The following is a 23,300-nucleotide window of genomic DNA, read 5'->3' as shown; positions in this document are numbered from 1 at the left end:
GCGCGTCCGGAGCCTGTGCTCCACAAATGGGAGAGGCCACAACAGTGAGAGGCCCGCATAACGCAAGAAAAAAAAAAAAAAAAAAAAAAAAAAAAAAAGAAAGTACAGAGTTCCCATATGCTCCTTTTCTCCCCTGAACGTAGTTTCCCTATTATAAACATTTTGCATTAGTGTAGGACATTTGTTACCACCGATGAAACAATATTAATAGATTATTACTACTAAACTCCATAGCTGACATTTGGATTTACTCTTTTTTTGTATTTCTATGGGTTTTGACAAATGTATAATATTTAATATCTACCATTACAGTATCATACAGCGTAGTGTCACTTCTCTTAAAATGCCCTGTGCTCCACCTATTCATCCCTAACCCCACTCCTTGAACTCTTAGAATCTCTGATATTTTTAATTGTCTCTATAGTTCTGCTCTTTCCAGAATGTCATATACTGGTTAACATCTTAGAGTATGTAGCTTTTTCATTGACTTCTTTCACTTATCATTATGCATTTAAGGTTCCTCCATGTCTTTTTTCGTTGTTGTTAATACTCCATTTTATGTCTGTACCACAGTTTGTTTATTCATTCACCTATTAAAGGACATCTTGGTTGTTTCCCATTTTGACAATTATGAATAAAGCTTCTACAAACATTTGTGTGCAGGTTTTTGTGTGGGCGTTAGTTTTCAGCTCACTGGGACAAATGCCTAGTGAGGAAATTAGTATTTAGATTAGGATCTAGACACAGATCTTACACCTTTCACAAAAATTAACTGAAAAGTAATCATTTACCTAAATGTAAAACAAAATTATACAAGTTCTAGAAGATAACATAGGAGAAAATCTAGGTGACCTTGAGTTTGGTGATGACTTTTTATATACAGCATCATATAGCACAATCCATGAAAGAAAAATTGATAAATTGGACTTCTTTAAAATTAAAACTTCTGCTCTGTGAAAGACACTGTTATAGGATTGAAAAGATAAGCCACAGACTGGGAGAATACTCTTGCAAAATATACCTAATGAAGGGCTGTTATCCAAAATACACAAAGAACTCTTAAAATTCAACAATAAGAAAACAAATAATCCAATTACAAAATAGGAAAAGATCTGAACAGACATCGCAGCAAAGAAGATATACAGGTGGTAAATGAGCATATGAAAAGATGCTCAACATCATGTGTCATTAGGAAATTGCAAATTAAAACAATGAGATACCATTATACATCTATTAGAATGGCTAAAATCCAAAACATTGACATCACCAAATGTTGGCAAGGATGTGGTACAACAGGAACTCTCATTCTTTGCTCCCAGAATGCAAAATGGTACAGCCACTTTGGAAGATAGTCTGATAGTTTCTAACAAAGGTAAGCATAAGCTTACCATATAATCCAGCAATTATACTCATAGTATTTACCCAAATGAGTCTTTACTTTTTAATCAGCTCTGCAAGATTCTGCCTCAGGAAATTCCTTCAGGCTAGTCTTCCTTGCATTTAATGTTCTCAAGACATGAGTTCAGCTGTGTTGTCTTGGCATCCTCTTCCTATCTGAATATATTTGGATATAGTTTCAGATTGTTTATTTTAACCTTGACTTGGCAACTTCTTAGGATGTTACTTCTGGCAATTGCCCATCAGATTCACATTCAACAAACAAAGGCAATATTCACTATCCCCAAGTGGACCCTCTGGACTTGCCAGCCTGGTGCATGGTGCTCCTTACCTTTGTCTGTCCAGGAATGGTTATCTTAATTAATAATTGTTAGAAACCTCTGCAATCTTTAAAGTTTAGCTCTAAGAAATAGTCACTGTCTAAACTTCCTCAATTTTTATCCATTTCCCTATCCACTGAAACTGACCTCAAGAAAGTTACAGATAAATATTAATTTGTAACTGTAATGGCAAATTTTTAGTATTAATCTTGTTTGACTCCTTTATAGCATATAAACTGGTAACTGAACCCGTCTTAAAATTCTTTTCCTTTGGTTTCTTTAAAAATTTTTTAAATTGTGAAATGAAGCATACATCCAGAAAAGTGCAGAAAGCTTATGTACAAAGTTTAATAAACATTTTTAAAGCAAAAACTTGTATTATGAAACAGAACACTTTTAGCACCCCAGAAGCTCCTCATGTGCCTCTCCTCAGTCACAATGCCTATTCTTCTTTATGCCAGAAATAACAAATATTCTGACTTTTGTATTGAGTATACATGCTATGCATGCATCCTTGAACAATGTATTTTAGTTATTCTATTTTTAAATCTTTATAAAAGGAATTACATATATTTTTGCGCAATATTATGTTTGTGACTATATATATATATATATATATATATATATATATATGTATGTATGTATCACATCTCTAGACATTCATCTGTTGATGGACACATAGGTTGCTTCCGTATCTTGGCAATTGTAAATAATGCTGGTTATTTTTCTTTCAAGCTTTTCTGTATATATGTTAGATTTTCCAAGTTCTGTTAAAATAATGATGCTGGAAATTTGCAATTTTGTCGAGTATATAGATTAATGCATGTCTGTTTGGGGGATGGGTTCACATCTTCTCGCTGATTCTAATACATATGTCTAGAGGACACCCAGAGCAATATATCACACTGTGAATGCCACTTTTTACATAAGTTGGAAAGGCTGAAACCTGCTGATTTGTAAGAATAAAATAATGCCTTATTCATATTTGTATCCCTGATATCTAGCACAGTACCACTCAATAAGTTGTTCATTTCAGTAAACATTTGTTAGGCATCTGCTGTATGCCAGGCACTGTGCAAGGTGCTAAAGATACAAAATGACTAACACATGGGCCTTCCCTAAGGAAGATTCATAAGAAAACTACTTGTAAGCAAACAACTACAATCAAGGGTTATTGTGCTTTGGTGTATATGATTAAGCACTAGAGGATCCTAAGCAGGAAAATGGTCATCTGTATTTAGACTGAGGAGGTATGCAAAATTTCATAGATCACATAATCCTTGAACTGAGACTTGGGAGGTGAGTTAGGTATGCATCAGATAATCAGGAAAGTCAAAGATACTTCATACAGTTGGAAGAATAAGAGCAGCGTTAAGTAAAAGAGAGACTTGAGAACACCTGGCAATTCAGGAATGAAAGGGAACACACTGGCTTACAATATGTGTGGCAGAGTGGATTTAGAAGCCTGCCTGGAGAAATAGGCAGATGTCAGATATTGTTTGGCTTTATAGAGTAAAAAACTTTATCCTATAGGCAACAGAAAGCAATGAATGAGTTTAAAGCAGGGAAGTAATGTAGGCAGATTTGCATTTTGGAAAAAAAAGCCATCAATATTCAGGATGGATTAAGTGGGGCAAGAATGGAATTAGAAAAGATAATGCTAGGGAGAATGTTCTAATAGTCCTGGTGAGATGTGAGGGTCCAAATTAAGACAACAGCAGTAGGGATATTGAAGAGAGCATGGATTCAAGAGACGTAAAATAGGACCTCGTGACAAATTGGATGTGCTTTGAGATGACTGGATAGATGACACATTTACTGAGACAGATGATAGTTACTTGGGGGACAAAGAAAAGGATGAGTTCCATGGACATGTGGACTTTGACATGCCTGTGGGAAGGATGTTTAGGTAAATATGTCTAATAGGTGGATGGATGGATATATAAGTCTGCAGTCTAAGAAAAAGATCTGGTGTCAAGTCCTAGGGATCCCAATCTTGAATGAATAAATAGAAGAAAAGCCAGAAAAGGAAACATATATAGAAGAAAAAAAAAAAAAAAAGGAGGAGGAGGACCAAGAGAAATTTAAATCATAGAGAAAAGAATGGTCAATGGTATCAAGTGCCACAGAAAGAAACAGTAGAGCTGAAAAAAACTCCCATGGGATTTGGCATTACTAGGACCTTGGTGAAATCTGTTTTATTAGAGATGGTGATTGTTTCACAGAGTTAACCGTGAAGGGAAGGGAACTGGTGAGATAACTAGTTAGTTGAGTGTAGGGAGAAAATAGAACAAAAAAAAATGTTAATGAAAAAAGTATAATTATAAACTATGGGGAATAGACACAGAGAGATTATTATGATAGCTAATAAATTAATGGTGGTTATAAAATATAGTATAACCAAATAATTAGTATTGTAGATGTTTCTCATAGACCTGTGTACCAAAGTACAGTGCCAAGCCCCAAGTTTATCACATTATAAATACTCAAAAACTATTTCCTGAATTGAATTGGATTGGGTTTCCATTAACATGTAAGTAATCATCTTCTGTGCCTTAGAATTATTTAGAGTTTAATTTGTGTATTTACTTCTGATGAAGGTCATCGGACACTATTTATTGGAGTTCATGTGCCCCTGGGAGGAAGAAAAAGCCATCGACGTCACAGGCATCGTGGTCATAAACACAGAAAGAGAGACAGAGAGAGAGATTCGGGACTAGAGGATGGCAGGGAGTCACCTTCCTTTGGTAAGAATGTCTCTTTGTTTTACTTAAATTTATGATTGTAATATTATACTTGTTTGTACAATCCATAATTAGCAGTAATACCTCACTCATAAAGTTGTTTATACCTTCATAAAAGATTTGGGCAGATACCTCACTCATAAAGTTGTTTATAACTTTATAAAAGATTTGGTCAGATTGGGGAGAAGTGGAAGAGAGAATGTTTAATCTTTATTTTTCTCTTGTGCATCTGCTTTGTGAAGGTGAGGACTGGGTTAGTTTTGTGATGGAGGAAATACACTTAAGTAGTAGAACTTAGTTGTATTAACTCTTGATAATTTGTACAAATAATAGTCATTGCTCTAAGTAGTTTGAAAATCCAAGGGGAAATGCCTTTATTAAGTTCCCAGTTACACTATTGTAGATGCTCTCTGAATTTCACTCTTAGGATGTGAACTTTCTACTGTTTTGAATATTCTTCCTTTAAAAGTATACAATTGACCCTTGAACAACACAGGTTTGAGGTGGGAGGGTCTACTTATACATGAATTGTTTCAATAGTAAATACTACAGCACTACATTATCCGTGGTTGGTTGAATCCATGGATGGTAGAACCAGATACAACTGACTATAAATTATATGTGGATTTTCAGCTGTGAGGAGGGTCAGTGCCCCTAATCGCCACATTGTTCAAGCATCAACTATATATAGAATATCAAAGTATAGTGATATGGAAGTTGTTAACAATTCCTGAGTGCCGTGAGAGCCTATGTACATGACATAATTAAGAGCCTGACTTTCAGTTTCCTGACCTTCCCACATCCTATGACCTCCTTCACTGCACCTTGTTCACTTACTCATTCATTTTGCTCTCTGACCACAGCTTCACTCCTTACTTGCTTGTTCAACTACTTGACCTCTCTACTTTTTTTTCTATCCATATTATCTTTATTTCCTGATCCTATTCTGATTTCATATCCTGTAATTTTAGTAGTACTTTTGCTAATATTCTAAATACCTTAATTTCCCTGTTTTAGTTTTATTCATACCTTCACCCCCATTTTAAAAACCAGATTTATGTTAGGTTCTTCCATGTCCCTACTTTCTCCCTGCCTTCCCAAGTAGGCATGCTCTGCAGGACATAGTCATTCAACAGGGCAGGTTGTAACCATTTAAGTTCATTACTCAAATAGGAATTCCCTGGCAGTCCAGTGGTTAGGACTTGGCACTTTCACTCCCAGGGCCGGGTTCGATCCTTGGTCAGAGAACTAATATCCCTCAAGCCTCATGTTGTGGCCAAGAAAGAAAAAAAAACAACCCAAAAAGCAAATAAATAAATTCATTACTCAAGTGGACCTTCAACACCTCCTCCCAATTCTATTGAACGTTTTCAATTTTTGAAATAAGTATTTTTCAATCTTCTTCACCATTCTCCAACACCCCCCTTTTCACAGTCACCTAGCAGATGCTTTCTACTTCAAAAGGAAAATATGTCACCAGGAAGAATTCACTCAACTTCCCTCCTGTTAAACATACAAACATAAACATATGCCTACATCTGCAACTGTTTTTTCCTCATAATGCAATAAGGAAGTTTTCTTTTCAATTATGTTTATCTCCTATTCCCTCCCACCTTGAAATTTACACAATTTATAATCTAGTTGACTTCTTCTCAACTGGATTATTCTCATCATCTATCCTTCCAACTGCCTCAAACCCACATTTCCCCATTCAGTTGTATTCAGATATAAGGTAAGTTAGCATATGAAGTTTGGGGGAACAATTTTACTTTTAATACTCTGTAGACATTGCTTTATTTAATATCTGGTTTTGCTAAGTATTGAAGAGAAATTTGTAGTCTCTCTGTTTTTTCATTTTTTAAGTTTATGTCTTTTAAGCTTAAATGCTTATAGACAATTTTTTGTGTCCCTTTATTTAAGAAAACTTGCTAAGATAGGCCTAATGGTGAGTATGCTAAAAAGCATTTCCAGTCTGCATACACTGATATTTTTCCGCTGAGAGAATATTTTCCTATCTTATCTGATTCTGTTCTACTTACTTTGGTCTCTTCTTTGTGAATTATATCTGCATGTTGGATTTATGATACCTGCTTGTTGTCCTTTTTTTTGGTAGCTTAGTCTCTCATTATTCATTTGATTACCTGCAGTATCAGTTCTGCATTTTACTACTTCTATTAGGGGTTTTGATTTTGCTGTTGCATCTTTAGTTTTAAGTTTCTTTCTTATCTCATCTGATTTTCTTTACATTTCCTCCTGTCCTTTCCTAATTAGTATTTGTTTTTCCTGCTTGAGAGAGTCTGTGTTTTTAGTCTATTGATGATCCCCAGTAGTTCTGGACATTTTCTTTTGATTCTGAAGTAGATAATTTTCAGAGCTATCATCTTCTTTTGGGCCATCAAGATTATTTTGACTTTCCTTTGATTTATAGTATTTTTACAGGCTGCCAGTTTTTTTTCTTTCTACTCACCATTTTCCAAGACAAAATATATCCATACTATGTATGTCCAGCTGTATCCTAAGGTGGCTTAGAGAGGCACTGCCATTAGTGTGCTCTTTGTCTCCATCGCTGTGTATAATTATGGGCATCAAACTTCCCCAAATACCATGTACTTCTGCCAGAGGTAGAATGATTGATAGGAGTGTGTAAAGAAAAGTACTCTGGGTATCCTGCACCAGCATGATAGAAGGATGATCATCTCTGAGTCAGTGGGCAGAAGGGGAGGTGTGAAAGTGTCCCCCACATTTTCAGGGTTTTTTGTTTCATGAAGTAGAGTCTGGGAGTATAACAAAGAGACAACTGGGTAGATTTCTCTTACTCCAGCTTCATCTGTTTATAGTTAGGAGAGATTCCCTCTTAGACTCCGGGAATATCTGTTGGAATAAGTTTAATGGTTACTTTGAGTTTCTTAAATACTTCTAATATAAGCGGCATTCACATTAACTTAGAAATATTTAGTAAACAAACAAAAATAAGCTTGTTCCTTCTGCCTCTGTCATGTTATTCTTTTTTTCCATAGCTGGATACATTATGTCAGTTTTTCTAGAACAGTGGTTCTCAACCTTGGCTACACTTGGGAGATTTAAAAACATTTTGATGGTGAAATCCCATACCAGTCAGAATCTCTGTGGGTGGGACCCAAGCATAGGTATTTTTAAAAAATACGCCAGGGCTTCCCTGGTGGGGCAGTGGTTGAGAATCTGCCTGCTAATGCAGGGGACACGGGTTCGAGCCCTGGTATGGGAGGATCCAACATGCCGCGGAGCACCTAGGCCTGTGAGCCACAACTACTGAGCCTGCACGTCTGGAACCTGTGCTCCGCAACAAGAGAGGCCGTGACACTGAGAGGCCCGCGCAGCGCGATGAAGAGTGGCCCCCGCTTGCCACAACTAGAGAAAGCCCTCACACAGAAACGAAGACCCAACACAGCAAAAATAAATAAAATAAATAAATAAACTCCTACCCCCAACATCTTCTTTAAAAAAAAAAAAAATACCCCAGGTGATTCAAATGTGCAACCAAGGTTGAGATCTAGTGTTCTAGAAACTTTGCTATTGGAAGTGTGGACCATCACAAAGCTATGAGACTAGGTATCAATTACAGGAAAAAAACTGTAAAAAATACAAACACATAGAGTCTAAACAATATGCTACTAAATAGCCAAGAGATCACTGAAGAAATCAAAGAGAAAATCAAAAAAACCTAGAAACAAATGGCATTGAAAGCACAATGACCCAAAACCTATGGGGTGCAGCAAAAGCAGTTTAAGAGGGAAGTTTATAGCAATACAATCCTACCTCAAGAAACAAGAAACATGTCAAATAAACAACCTAACTGTACATCTAAAGCAGTTAGAGAAAGAACAACAAAAAACCCTAGAATTAGCAGAAGGAAAGAAATCATAAAGATCAGATCAGAAATAAATGAAAAAGACATGAAGAAACAGTAGCAAAGAGCAATAAAACTAAAAGCTGGGTCTTTGTGAAGATAAACAAAATTGATAAAGCATTAGCCAGACTCATCAAGAAAAAAAGGGAGAAGTCTCAACTCAACAGAATTAGAAATGAAAAAGGAGAAGTAACAACTGACACTGCAGAAATGCAAAGGATCATGAGAGATTACTACAAGCAACTCTATGCCAATAAAATGGACAACCTGGAAGAAATGGAAAAATTCTTAGAAATGCACAACCTGCCAAGACTGAATCAGGAAGAAATAGAAAATATGAACAGACCAATCATAAGCATTGAAATTGAAACTGTAATTAAAAATCTTCCAACAAACAAAAACCCAGGACAAGATGGCTTCACAGGCGAATTCTATCAAAAATTTACAGAAGAGCTAAAGCCTATCCTTTGCAAACTCTTCCAAAATATAGCAGAGGAAGGAACACTCCCAAACTCATTCTGTGAGGCTACCATCAGCCTGATACCAAAACCAGACAAAGATGTCACAAAAAAAGAAAACTACAGGCCAATATCTCTGATGAACATAGATGCAAAAATCCTCAACAAAATACTAGCAAACAGAATCGAACAGCACATTAAAAGGATCATACACCATGATCAAGTGGGGTTTATTCCAGGAATGCAAGGATTCTTCAATTTATGCAAATCAATCAGTGTGATACACCGTATTAACAAATTGAAGGATAAAAACCATATGATAATCTCAATAGATGCAGAGAAAGCTTTTGACAAAATTCAACACCCATTTATGGTAAAAACTCTCCAGGCATAGAGGGACCCTACCTCAACATAATAAAGGCCATATATGACAAACCCATAGACAACATTTCTCTCTATGGCGAAAAACTGAAACCATTTCCTTTAAGATAAGGAACAAGACAAGGTTGCCCACTCTCACCACAGTTATTCAACATAGTTTTGGAAGTTTTAGCCACAGCAATCAGAGAAGAAAAAGAAACAAAAGGAATCCAAATCAGAAAAGAAGAAGTAAAGCTGTCACTGTTTGCAGATGACATGATGCTATACATAGAGAATCCTAAAGATGCCACCAGAAAACTACTAGAGCTAATCAATGAATTTGGTAAAATAGCAGGATACAAAATTGATGCACAGAAATCTCTTGCATCCTTATACACTAATGACAAAAACTCTGAAAGAGAAATTAAGGAAACATTTCCCATTTACCACTACAACAAAAATAATAAAATCCCTAGGAATAAACCTACCTAAGGAGGCAAAATACCTGTATGCAGAAAACTATGAGACACTGATGAAAGAAATTAAAGGTGATACAAACAGATGGATAGATATACCATGTTCTTGGATTAGAAGAATGAACATTGTGAAAATGACGATACTACCCAAAGCAATCTACAGATTCAATACAATCCCTATCAAACTACCAATGGCATTTTTCACAGAACTAGAACAAAAATTTCACAATTTGTTTGGAAACACAAAAGACCCTGAATAGCCAAAGCAATCTTGAGAAAGAAAAATGGAGCAGGAGGAATCAGGCTCCCTGACTTCAGACTATACTATAAAGCTACAGTAATCAAGACAGTATGTTGATTTTGTGCCAGTAGGCACAAAACAGAAATATAGATCAATGGAACAGGATATAAAGCCCGGAGATGAACCCACGCACATGTGGTCACCTTATCTTTGATAAAGGAGGCAAGAATATACAATGGAGAAAAGACAGCCTCTTCAATAAGTGGTGCTGGGAAAACTGGACAGCTACATGTAAAAGAATGAAATTAGAACACTCCCTAACACCATACAGAAAAATAAACTCAAAATGGATTAAAGACCTAAATGTAAGGCCAGACACTATAAAACTCTTAGAGGAAAACATAGCAAGAATGCTCTTTGACTAAATCACAGCAAGATCTTTTTTGATCCACCTCCTAGAGTAATGGAAGTAAAAACGAAAATAGACAAATGGGACCTAATGAAACTTGAAAGCTTTAACACAGCAAAGGAAACCATAAACAAGACGAAAAGACAACCCTCAGAATGGGAGAAAATACTTGCAGATGAAGCAACTGACAAAGGATTTATCTCCAAAATATACAAGCAGCTCATGCAGCTCAATATCAAAAAAACCCAAACAACCCAATCCAAAAATGGGCAGAAGACCTAAATAGACATTTCTCCAAAGAAGATATACAGATTGCCAACAGACACATAAAAGGATGCTCAACATCACTAATCATTAGAGAAATGCAAATCAAAACTACAATGAGGTATCACCTCACACTAGTCAGAATGGCCTTCATCAAAAAATCTACAAACAATAAATGCTGGTGAGGGTGTGAAGAAAAGGGAACCCTCTTGCACTGTTGGTAGGAATGTAAATTGATACAGCCACTATGGAGAACAGTATGGAGGTTCCTTAAAAAACTAAAACTAGAACTACCATACGACCCAGCAATCTCACTACTGGCCATATACCCTGAGAAAACCATAATTCAAAAAGAGTCATGTACCAAAATGTTCATTGCAGCTCTATTTACAATAGCCAGGACATGGAAGCAACCTAAGTGTCCATCTACAGATGAATGGATAAAGAAGATGTGGCACATATATACAACAGAATATTACTAAGTCATTAAAAGAAACGAAATTGAGTTATTTGTAGTGAGGTGGATGGACCTAGAGTCTGTCATACAGAGTGAAGTGAAAGAGAAAAACAAATACTGTATGCTAACACATATATATGGATTCTAAAAAAAAAAGTGGTTCTGACGAACCTAGGGGCAGGACAGGAATAAAGATGCAGAAGTAGAGAATGGACTTGAGGGCATGGGAAGGGGTTAGGGTAAGCTGGGATGAAGTGAGAGAATAGCGTTCACATATATACACTACCAAATGTAAAATAGATAGCTAGTGGGAAGCAGCCACAGCACAGGGAGATCAGCTCGGTGCTTTGTGACCACATAGAGGGGTGGGATAGGGAGCGTGGGAGGGAGACGCAAGAGGGAGGGGATATGGGGATATATGTATACATATAGCTGATTCACTTTGTTATACAGCAGAGACTAACACAACATTGTAAAGCAATGATACTCCAATAAAGATGTTTAAAAAAATGAAAGACACTGGAGCAGGAATAGCACAAATACCTATTATGGTTGGACTCAAGTAACAGAAGTGGGAGAACTGGCTGGACTAAAACAAAAGGGAGTGGTAAGGATATGATGAATGGTGGTGCAAACTATGTAATGGCATTCATGGTCAAAAACATTTATACTACTGCTCTTTATAAAGAAAATAGGTCAGAGTCAGCTAAAAGGCTGGGCCTCAATAACAAGGGATTAAGTAGAAGAAAAGAGAATTTTAAAATGTTCTTATCAAATAAAGAATGTTAAATATTAAAAAGAAAAGAAGTGTGGTCCATGAGCCAGCAATATTAGTATCACATTTGAGTTTGTTAGAAATGCAGAATCTCAGGCCCCATCCCAGACCTCTTGAATCAGAATCTGTGTATTAGCAATAACTTTTGGTAACTTACATGCACATTAAAATTGGACAAACTCTAGAATATTGCTTGTCAAATCTTGTTTCATGTTAGACTCATCTGAGGAGCTTTTAAAAATATTGATGCTCAAAGGCTTTTATTTAATTAATCTTGGGTATTTTCCTAGGTCATGGTATTGTTTAAAAGTATCCCACGTGGTTTAATATCCAGCTAGGATCAAGAGCCATTGATCTATCTTAAGAAAGTCCTGCCTCTTTATTTGGGAAACTTGGCAACAAGCCAGGTAGCCCAGATTCTGCCACTGATCTGTCAGCCACTATTTTTGGATGCCACCTTTTCCTTCCTCCACCAACCATCTGAGTATCTTTATTGCCATTTAGGCCTAAGATCTGTTTTAACAGGGACAAAGGTTTGGCACCCTAGTAGTCGCTAAGCAGTAGAACCTCCTATATTTCACTTTTTAAAGTTTCTTCAGGACTAATAATCTGCCTATGTTCCTATTCCACAGTCAGTTTAAGTGCCTTGATAATCAAGTACTCAGTTACATGCTGAGACTGAAACCATGTTATGAACACCATCCCACTTGATTTGGACTTTGATACTCATCATAGTGTGAATACATGAGATTATTATGCTGAAGCCTTCGAAGAAAATTTCTGACTACTTAAGAAATACTTATTTTACTTGGAAAGATTTCAAAGAAAATCTTTGGAAGACATTCCTACAGGTGCTTTAAAATTATAAAGAATTCAACTTCAAAGAGGTATGAGATAGAGGAGAATGTAAGGAAGCATCAGCTTCCTCTGCTGGGATCCTGGAGCTTTTATATTGTAAATTGGAGTATGGGATTATGAAGACACGGAATAATTTGGACCCATATTTCTGGAGCAAGGATCAATTTAACAAAAAGATTTAGTGTAAATGTTTGAATTTTGGCACTCAAAAATGTTGTCATTCCAATATATGAGAAACATCCACAGAATCCCACTTCATTATATGACCCAATCATGTAAGGCAGTGTTGTTAGGAACCTGGTTGTATCAGTGCTGCATCCAGGGAAAACTGAACAGGCCTTACTGTAGCCAAAGAGATTATGCTTATGTCACAGGCCTGCAATGGCTGGGCCTAGTGCACCAGATCCCATGGTTGGAATATGATTTCTAGGTGAGTCCAAAGATAGACCCAGCCTTTTTTTTTTTTTTTGCGGTATGCGGGCCTCTCACTGCTGTGGCCTCTCCCGCTGTGGAGCACAGGTTCCGGACGCGCAGGCTCAGCGGCCATGGCTCACGGGCCCAGCCGTTCCTTGGCATGTGGGATCTTCCCGGACCGGGGCACGAACCCGTGTCCCCTGCATCAGCAGGCAGACTCTCAACCACTTCGCCACCAGGGAAGCCCAGACCCAGCTTTTTGACTGTGTCGTTATGGTGGTGGTGATACTTTGATTATACAAAACTTTTGATGCCTGCAAATAAGTTCAATCTACTTTTGTTACTGCACTTAACAAAATTGTTTGTATAAGATTGTGATGATTAATTTTTCTTCCTACTGTAATCAATTCCCTGACAACAGAATACTGCTAAAGCTTTGCATCTTGTTATTTTTAATATTGTCTTTCATTCACCTTATATAATTTTAAATTATATTTTCAACCAGGAACATGGTTGAGTTGTTGAAAAATAAGTTTGAAGCATTAGCTTGAAGTCAGTGAAAATATAAAAGTTAATGAGAGAAATTCAGAACACTTTAATGTAAATTTGCTCCTCAGCCTCCCAACAAAGAATGTAACAGGAGAGATGACAACAGTATATAAATTATAATTAATCTATAAGCACTAGAAGTAAATCTTAAAGACATCTACTTTACTAAATGCTTATTTAAAATATGGTACTCAAAGGTACTGTATAAATTAGCACAACCCTTGAATTAGACCTGGGATTTTTCCATTCTTAGATGATAAATCGTGTACACATTTTAGGAAGAATGAAGCAAATACAGAAAACATAACTTCAAATCTGTTTATTGATGGCAATAGATCCCTGTTCCTGTTAAACTCCCAATTGGCTGATATATAAGAATATCAATGAGTTTTTTAAAAAATTACTTTATGTAAAGTATAACACAAGTATTTGTGAATGTTAAAACATGGAAACATAAACGTACAACTCAATGATTTATGACAAATAAACATCTGTGTAAATATTGTCTTGGCTAGCACTCCAGAAACCCCCTTTGTCATCCCTCCTAGTCACTACTCTCTCCCTTCTCCCCAAAAGGATCTCTAGTCTGTCTTCTTACATTGGGTGTTTTGCCTGTTTTTGAACTTTTTATGAACGAAGTCATACAGGAGATATTTGTGTCTTTGTCATTCAACATTGTGTTGTTAGTGGGATTCACCAATGTTTTTAGCTGTAGCTTTGGTTTATTCATTTTCGTTATTGTACAGTGCTCATTTGTTTGTATATACCATGCATTCTACTATTAATGAAAATTTAGGTTATTTAATTTTTGGAGATACTATGAAGAACAGTGCTGTGAACATTTTTGTATATGTCTCTTGGTGCACATATGCATTTCTCATACCTAGGAATGAAATTATTTGTTGCTGAGTCATAGGATATGTGTATTTCAACTTTAGTAGATAATGCCAAACAGTTTCCAAAAGAGGGTACGTATTAACACTTTCACCAGCAAAGTGTGAGAGCATATGTTGTTTTACATTCTAACTACCCCTTGACAATTTCATTCTGTTAACATTAACCATCTAATGAGGGGCATAATGGTATGTCATTATCTTAATTTGCATTTCTTGATTACCAGTGAGGTTGTGTAACTTTGCATGTGCTTTTTTTGGCCATTTGGATAGGCTCTTCTATGAAGTGCCTATTCAGGTCTTATGCTTGTTTTTTTTTTTTTTTTTTTAAGTTGGATCATTTATTCTTTTTGATTTGTAGAAGTTCTTTATATATTATGGACATAAGTCTTTTGTTGGTTTTTCATGTTTCAATTATCTCACATTTGTGCTTATCTTTTCACTCTTTTAATGGTGTCTTTTGATGTATCTACAAATTCCAGAAGAGGATACTAAGAGACTGAGACCCTTATTCCCTAGTGCAGCTTTCTCCATGCTATAATTTATTTCCATTATATATTTTACTAAATACAGAAACAGAACCTTATCTTAATCTATCATAGTCTTAGCTACAGTTTGTATTACAATGATCTATGTTTTCAGTGGCTATCTTAAAAATAAGTAAAATACCTATCAACATAGGAGAAATATTTATGCTTAGAAAAATTCTTTCTGATTGTGATATTACTATAATTTACATGATTTATGTCATACATTTTTAAGTTGCATAGATATTTTAAAAGTCATTGAATAACACATTTTGAATATTTGCTGTATTGAAACATAATCTGAGCCTCTCTTTAAGACATTAAAAGTATGTTGGTGGGATGATCATAAAAAGACTTTTGTGAGCATAACCTAATACCTATAAAATCATTTCTACTCTAAAGAATGAAAAGCCAGATACACGGAGTCATATGTTGTTTAAAACCCAAATAAAATACCTCTTGTCCATGAATAGATTATCCTACGTTAATAAATTATTATTTCCTATGCTGTTATCATTGTGTGTTCGAGAATTCTTTTAAACATATGATGCCCTACCTCAGACTTCCAAATCCTCTTTATTCATAACTATGAGGGTCTTATTTCCTCATGTTTATTTAATAACTATGCTGTGATGAGTGATCCTCATGCTTTATTAGGGGAAATACTAATAAGTCGTAAATGCAAGCTTCCTGCACATAGTACTTGAGTTTGGGTGGTTGGATGCATGGTAAGTGTTATAGATACCCAGATTACTGATGCAGAGTAAACTGAAATAAGTCATTGAAAACAGTGATGAGAGAAATTGTTTCAAAAGAATGAGAAACACGGGCTTCCCTGGTGGCGCAGTGGTTGAGAGTCTGCCTGCCGATGCAGGGGACGCGGGTTTGTGCCCCAGTCCGGGAGGATCCTGCGTGCCGTGGAGCGGCTGGGCCTGCACGTCCGGAGCCTGTGCTCCGTGACCAGAGGGGCCACAGCAGTGAGAAACCCACGTACTGCAAAAAATAAAAGAATGAGAAACAATACCAATGTTGAGGCATGGCTATTCTGGGATTTGGTTTCTGACAAGTGAGTGAGTAGTTAGAATAGGCTGTCATGAAACACAAAATTTCTACGTCTGGTCACACTGGGTAGGTCTAATAGAAAAATTTAATTGATTTCTTAGTGTAACTCTAAAATTACAACTTATGCTCTTTTTTATGGCTGCTTGAAACATTGACTTTATTTATTTTTAATTTTTTCTTTTTTTGGTCCAGAAGAACCAGCCACAGAGGTAACAGGCTGTCAAGAAACATTTCATTTGACTCTGATGTGATTGAGTTTAGTATATATTACTATAACCCAGATAGTATACTTTTAGGAAAAATATAATACTAGCTTCTTATTTCAGATAAATTAAATCATAAATGTATATGCTGCACTGTGATTTCCTTAAGTACATTTGATATTTATAGAAATCCATCAGTCCCATTTCAAAATCAACATTCATGTTACATCTAGGAAATTGGCATATTCTTTTGAAGAGGTTGTTAAGCAGGAGACTTGGCTATTGACTCAATTCTTATTCGTTTTGCTATAAAATTTAGTTTGACAAATTTCTTAAAATATTTGGCAATAAACCATATCTCATATATTAACATTCTAAAAAGGAAATGCTTTACTAATGCCTGCAGCAAATATGCTATATAAAAGTAGTTTCTTTTTCCTTTCTTATAATTTCTTGAATATATGTAATCATATATAAGATATAGTGCTGCACATTGGTGGGAACAATTAAACAATTTAAAAACTGGGATGCCCTGTATTTTAAGACTTTATTTTTTGGCCCAGAGATAAACCCACGCACATGTGGCCACCTTATCTTTGATAAAGGAGGCAAGAATATACAATGGAGAAAAGACAGCCTCTTCAATAAGTGGACAGCTACATGTAAAATAATGAAATTAGAACACTCCCTAACACTGTACACAGAAATAAACTCAAAGTGGTTTAAAGACCTAAATGTAAGGCCAGACACTGTAAACCTCATAGAGGAAAACATAGGCAGAACATTCTATGACATAAATCACAGCAAGAGCCTTTTCCACCCACCTCTTAGAGAAATGGAAATAAAAACAAAAATAAACAAATGGGACCTAATGAAACTTAAAAGCTTTTACACAGCAAAAGAAATCATAAACAAGATGAAAAGACAGCCCTCAGAATGGGAAAAAATATTTGCAAACGAAGCAACTGACAAAGGATTAATCTCCAAAATATACAAGCAGTTTATGCAGCTCAATATCAAAAAAACAAACAACCCAATCCCAAAATAGGCAGAAGACCTAAATAGACATTTCTCCAAAGAAGATATACAGATTGCCAACAAACACGTGAAAGGATGCTCAACAACAGTACTCATTAGAGAAATGCAAACCAAAACTACAATGAGGTATTACCTCACACTGGTCAGAATGGCCATCATCAAAAAATCTGCAAACAAGAAATGCTGGTGTGGAGAAAAGGGAACCCTCTTGCACTGTTGGTAGGAATACAAATTGATACAGCCAATATGGAGAGCAGTATGGAGGTTCCTTAAAAAACTAAAAACAGATCTACCATATGACTCAGCAATGCCACTACTGGGCATATACCCTGAGAAACCATAATTCAAAAAGAGTCATGTACCACAATGTTCATTGCAACTCTGTTTACAGTAGGCAAGCCACAGAAGCAACCTAAGTGTCCATTGACAGATGAATGGATAAAGAAGATGTGGCACATATATACAATGGAATATTACTCAGCCATAAAAAGAAACAAAATTGAGTTTTTGTAGTGAGGTGGATGGACCTAGAGACTGTCATGCAGAGTGAAGTAAGTCAGAAGGAGAAAAACAAATACTGTATGCTAGCACATATATATGGAATCTAAAAAAATGGTTCTGAAGAACCTAGGGGCAAGATAAGAATAAAGGCACAGACATAGAGAATGGACTTGAGGACAAGGGGAGGTGGAAGGGTAAGCTGGGACAAAGTGAGAGAGTGGCATGGACATACATACACTACCAAATGTAAAATAGATAGCTAGTGGGAAGCAGCCGCATAGCACAGGGAGATCAGCTCAGTGCTTTGTGACCACCTAGAGGGGTAGGAAAAGGAGGGTAGGAGAGAGATGCAAGAGGAAGGGGATATGGGGATATATGTATACGTATAGCTGATTCACTTTGTTATACAGCAGAAACTAACACACCACTGTAAAGCAATTATACTCCAATAAAGATGTTAAAAAAAAAAAGCCTTTATTTTTTAGAGCAGTTTTAGGTTTACGTGAAAATTGACAGGAAAGTACAGAGGTTTCCCATATACTCCTTGGCTCCACACAGGTATAGCCACCCCCATTATTAACATCACTCAGAATGGTACATTTTTTTACCAAGGATGAACTTACATGGGCACATCATAATCATGCACAAAACCATAGTTTACCTTAGGGCTCACTCTTGGTGTTGTAATGGGTTTGGACAAATGTATAATGACATATATCTGTCATTATAATATCATACAGAGTATTTAAAATCCTTTGTTCTCAGCCTATTCATCCCACTCCCACGCCCAGCAACCACTGATGTTTTTACTCTCTCCATAGTTCTCCAGAATGTCATATAGTTGAAATCATACAGTAGGTAGCCTTTTTAGATCAGCTCCTTTCACTTACTAATATACATTTAAGATTTCTCCATGTCTTTTCATGGCTTACTATCTCATTTCTTTTTAGCATTGAATAATATTTTATTGTCTGTGTGAATCATAATAGATTTATCCATTCACCTACTGAAGGACATCTTGGCTTCTTCCAAGTTTTGGCAACTATGAATAAAGCTGCTATAAACATCTGTGTGCAGGGTCTTTTGGTGGGCATAAGTTTTCAACTCCTTTTGGTAAATACCAAGGAGTGCAATGCTCTACCATATAGTAAAAGTATGTTTAGTTTTGTAAGAGACTGTTAAGCTGTCTTCCAAAGGAGTTATACCATTTTGCATTCCCAACAGCAGTGAAAGAGCGTTCCTGTTGTTTCACATCCTTGCCAGCATTTGGTTTGGTTAGTGTTCTGGATTTGGGGCATTTTAATAGGTGCATAATGGTATCTCATTGTTTTAATCTGCATTTCCCTGGTAATATACGATGTGGCGCATCTTTTCATATGCTTATCTGTCATCTGTATATCTTCTTTGGTGAGTTGCCTGTTAAAATCTTTGGCCCATTTTTTGATCAGGTTGTTAGTTTTGAGTTTGAAGGACTCATTTATGAATATGAAAGAACTATGATCATTTCTAGGATTCTTATAACTTTTATATTGACTGAACACTACTTGTGGGATTTAATTATAAAGTAACTCTATTCTGGCTTGTACCATCCCTTTGTAGTTACTCAGTGGATCTAATTGTTATTCTGCTCCTGAATGAAAACTCTGATGGGTTGTCCAGCATTTCTAGTCACTCGTAGGTAACTTGAAGTCCTCTAATAAGGAATTAAAATATTTAGTCTCACGTAATAGTGAAAACTTTGAACTTGCTTTAACTGTAAGGCCTTTTGCCTCCCTCTCTTGCCCAGGTGTGCTCCAGTTGAGAACAGAGTATATAGTTGTTTTTTCCCCTCCTACCTTGAACCTCTTCTCCTTCTTCCAGATGCTCCATCATCTTTCTAACTCTAATTTCTGATCCATTCGGATCTGGAGCATAGGAAATGAAAAAAACTAAGTGGAATGGGGCAGGAAAGCTGTTACTTAGCTGGTAGTCTTACAAGCTGATGTCATACCCTCTAGGCTTAGCAAGAACTTAAATTGACTCATTTTCTTTTACCTGCACTCTTTTCTGCCTCATTACTTATTCTTCCTTATCCCCCAGATATTCGGCTATAGTGATAGATTCCCCCTGCTAAAGTCCTGTAATTGCTCCATGGCAGCCTCTTGGACAGCATCTAAGATGACCCCACATTCCACATTCTCTCTATCTTGCATATTCTCTCTCTCTCTCTGTCTCTCTGCTTCTCTCCGACTCTCTCTGTCTCATAGGTGCAGCTCATATATGATTCACAGAAAACATGCACACACTCATTGCCCTGGTGAATTCTGGAGTGCATGTTATTCACAGCAGCAATCTCAGCCATCAGCAGGTAGGCAGACTTTGTTTCTCAGGGAGGAATCATACCCCAGTCCACTGCGGGGAGACATGTTAAATTCATGATGCCCTAGAGCACTACTCAGTTGTCTTGAGGGAGAGGCAGACAGCCTACTCCCCTCCTTTTGTAAGGGATTAAGGAAACTTGGGACTCACATTACAACTTTCTTTGAAGAAATTCTTTCCAGAATGTGTCTGCTATTTTCAACTTATGATCTTTTTATAGCCTTAGATGGGTAAAGAGTTAGAGTTAAATAACTAGGTTTTTAGGAACATAGTTTGTAAGTTCTGCATGTAGTCTCACGTCCCCTTTGGAGAGAAATGCCTGTTGGTTCTTGATGCTTCAGCTGAAATGTTCTTTTTATCAATCCATAACAAAATGAACTAATTGGCATTAATAATAAATATATTATTTCAATTATAAAATGAATTAAAACATAGGAATCCAAACGAATAGATTATATAGAATATAGATTATATAGGACATTCAAATAACATGAGCAAAATTTTAAAGTTCAAATGAAGATGGAAAATAATACTGAGCTGCAAAGAGACTGGAGACATCAATTTGGAACAGAACCATTAAACTTGTCATCATTTCGTGATTTCAGAAAATAATCTAAATATTGATTTATCTGAAATATAACAAGGATAAAGAAGAAAAGCACCTATAATTCAGAAATGTAAAATGGTAAACATCTAGTGAATCTGCTTTCTTGATCTAAATGTCATTGTGTATGAGGCCTGTGGTTTTCATGACAGTAAGGTCATATATGTGAAAGGGAATTTTCCAATTCACTTCTGTCATTATACTTGTTCTGTTGTTATAAGAAGTATATTTCTCAACATATTTTTGACCATTCTCCAGAAAGGGCCTGAAAAATAGAGAACTTTTGGACGGGGTCTACAGAAAGGAGAGTATTTTCACGGATTATTAGGAAAAATGTATTTAAGACCCTGGTTAATTAATATGTGAGTAATTAAAGCAGTAGGAGTAACATAGCTAACAATGAAAAGATGAAAGTTTGCAAAGGAACTTGCTTATTTCCAGTTATGATTCTATTAGTGGCTTTCTTCAGATAACTTTGTAAGTTTGATTTTAACTAACCATTTGTTGAAAATATGGTCTGTATTCCAAAAGAAATATTGATAGTTTGTTTTTTTTCTGATTGTAAAAGTAATATATGGTCTTTGGCATTCCAGTGCTATTGAACATTAAGCTGTCCAAATCCTGTTACACCTAGTTCTCCTCATTGATTCTACAGCATCTGACATTATTGACTTCTTATTCTTCTTGAAATCCTTTTCTACCTTGACCACTGTTGTACTACTCTCTCTATCAGATGTAAGCTTTATAAGGGCAGAGGGTTTCTTTCTGTTTATATCTGTCTAATTCACCTGACCAATGGAAGGTGCTCATTATATGTTTGTTTAACGTATAAATTATTTTACATATCCACCTAATCCTCTTTTGATTTTTTAATTTATTTATTTATATATATATTTTTTGCGTTATGCGGGCCTCTCGCTGTTGTGGCCTCTCCCGTTGTGGAGCACAGGCTCCGGACGCGCAGGTTCAGCGGCCATGGCTCACGGGCCCAGCCGCTCCGCGGCATGTGGGGTCTTCCCAGACCGGGGCACGAACCCGCGTCCCCTGCATCGGCTGGTGGACTCTCAACCACTGCGCCACCAGGGAAGCCCCTCTTCTGATTTTTTTTTAACTCTTCCTCATCCTAAATCTTAAACCTTATTATTCCCCTGATGCTGAGTCTTCTCTCTCTATTCTTTCATTTTTGAGTCCTCATCCATTGTAATCAAATGACTTCTCTAGTTAAATGCAACCCATGTCTTTACCTCTGACCCTGTCGTCTTTACCTCTGACTTTGTCGGCTTTTCCAGAATCAAATATCCACCTTTCCTGTAACCATCTTTATATGTTTGAACCATAATCACCTGAAACTCAGCATATCTAAGAGATGCCTCTTGTGCTCAGCCTACAATACTGGCTCCTCATTCTGACAAGCCTTTTTTTCCCCGAGTTTTATTGAAAACTAATTGACATACCTCACTGTATAAGTTTAAGGTGTATGGCATGATGGTTTGCTTTACATATGTTGTGAAATGACCATGATAGGTTTAGTTAACATTCATCATCTCTTATAGATACAATAAAAAGAAAAGAAAAAAATGTCTCCTTGAGATGAGTACTCTTAGGATCTACTCACAACTTTCCTATATATCATACAGCAGTGTTAATTATAGTCATCATGTTGTACATTACATCCCTAGTACTTACTTATAACTGGAAGTTTATACCTTTTGACCATTTTCCTCCAGTTCCCTGCCCCCCTCCCCCTGCAAAGCTGGTGAGCACAAATCTGATCCTTTTTTCCATGAGTTTGGTGTTTTTGTTTTGTTTTATTGTTTTGTTTCATCTTGTCTTTTTTTAGATTCCACATGTAAGTGAGCTCATATAGTATTTACCTTTCGCTGTCTTATTTCACTTAGTGCCTTCAAGGCTTACCGGTGTTACAACTCTCTTTTAATTAACGGCACTGTTATTTTCTCATTCTCCGTGCTTTAATTCTAAACCTCTCTATTTTGACAGGCCTATGTTTTCATTGTAACCATCCCCACTACTACTAGCATCGGCATCAGTCATCATTAATAATATTTATATAATGCTTTATAATTTGAAAAGTATTTTCGCATGCATAATTTCTTCTTTAGGGACTAGATCCTATCTCCTTCTAAGAGACTAATTCTGGCAGCTGGAAATACTTTCTATTTAAAGTATTTAATTTGTTATTGAACAGAAAATTTTAAATGACAGTTGAGGTAAGTATAGCAAGGAGAAGTATGGAGTGCTATGAGTTAAGATAACAGGTGCCTGACTTAATTATTGCATATGAGTGTGCTTATATGTGTGTCTGTGTTTTATGAGGCTGATTAGGTAGGCTTGCTGAAGCATATTGCAGTGAAGTAGATGCTGAAAGATATATGGGAGATCTAGAGGAAACAGTATGTGCGATGGCCCTGAAGTGGGAAGGAGCATGGTATTTTTTAAAATCTGAAAGAAGGCTAAGGTACTCAGAATGGAATTGCAAGGGAAAGA

The 23,300-nt window shown here is 36.3% G+C and overlaps 1 protein-coding gene across 1 annotated transcript in view; it reads left to right on the top strand.

Moving 5' to 3' along the window:
* The window catches only part of SLC4A10 (solute carrier family 4 member 10), a 223,931-nt gene that overhangs the window by 55,057 nt on the left and 145,574 nt on the right, over positions 1-23,300 (top strand). Inside the window, exon 3 of the mRNA XM_007464496.1 lies at positions 4,319-4,465. Coding sequence (XP_007464558.1) covers positions 4,319-4,465 — 147 coding nt within the window. The remainder of the gene's footprint in view (positions 1-4,318; positions 4,466-23,300) is intronic.

Source organism: Lipotes vexillifer, unplaced genomic scaffold (genome assembly GCF_000442215.2).
Source record: "Lipotes vexillifer unplaced genomic scaffold, Lipotes_vexillifer_v1.1 scaffold68, whole genome shotgun sequence".
In the NCBI taxonomy this organism is placed as follows: Eukaryota; Metazoa; Chordata; class Mammalia; order Artiodactyla; family Lipotidae; genus Lipotes; species Lipotes vexillifer.
Note: the sequence above shows the minus strand (reverse complement) of the source record. Positions and strands in the feature narration are given on the sequence as shown.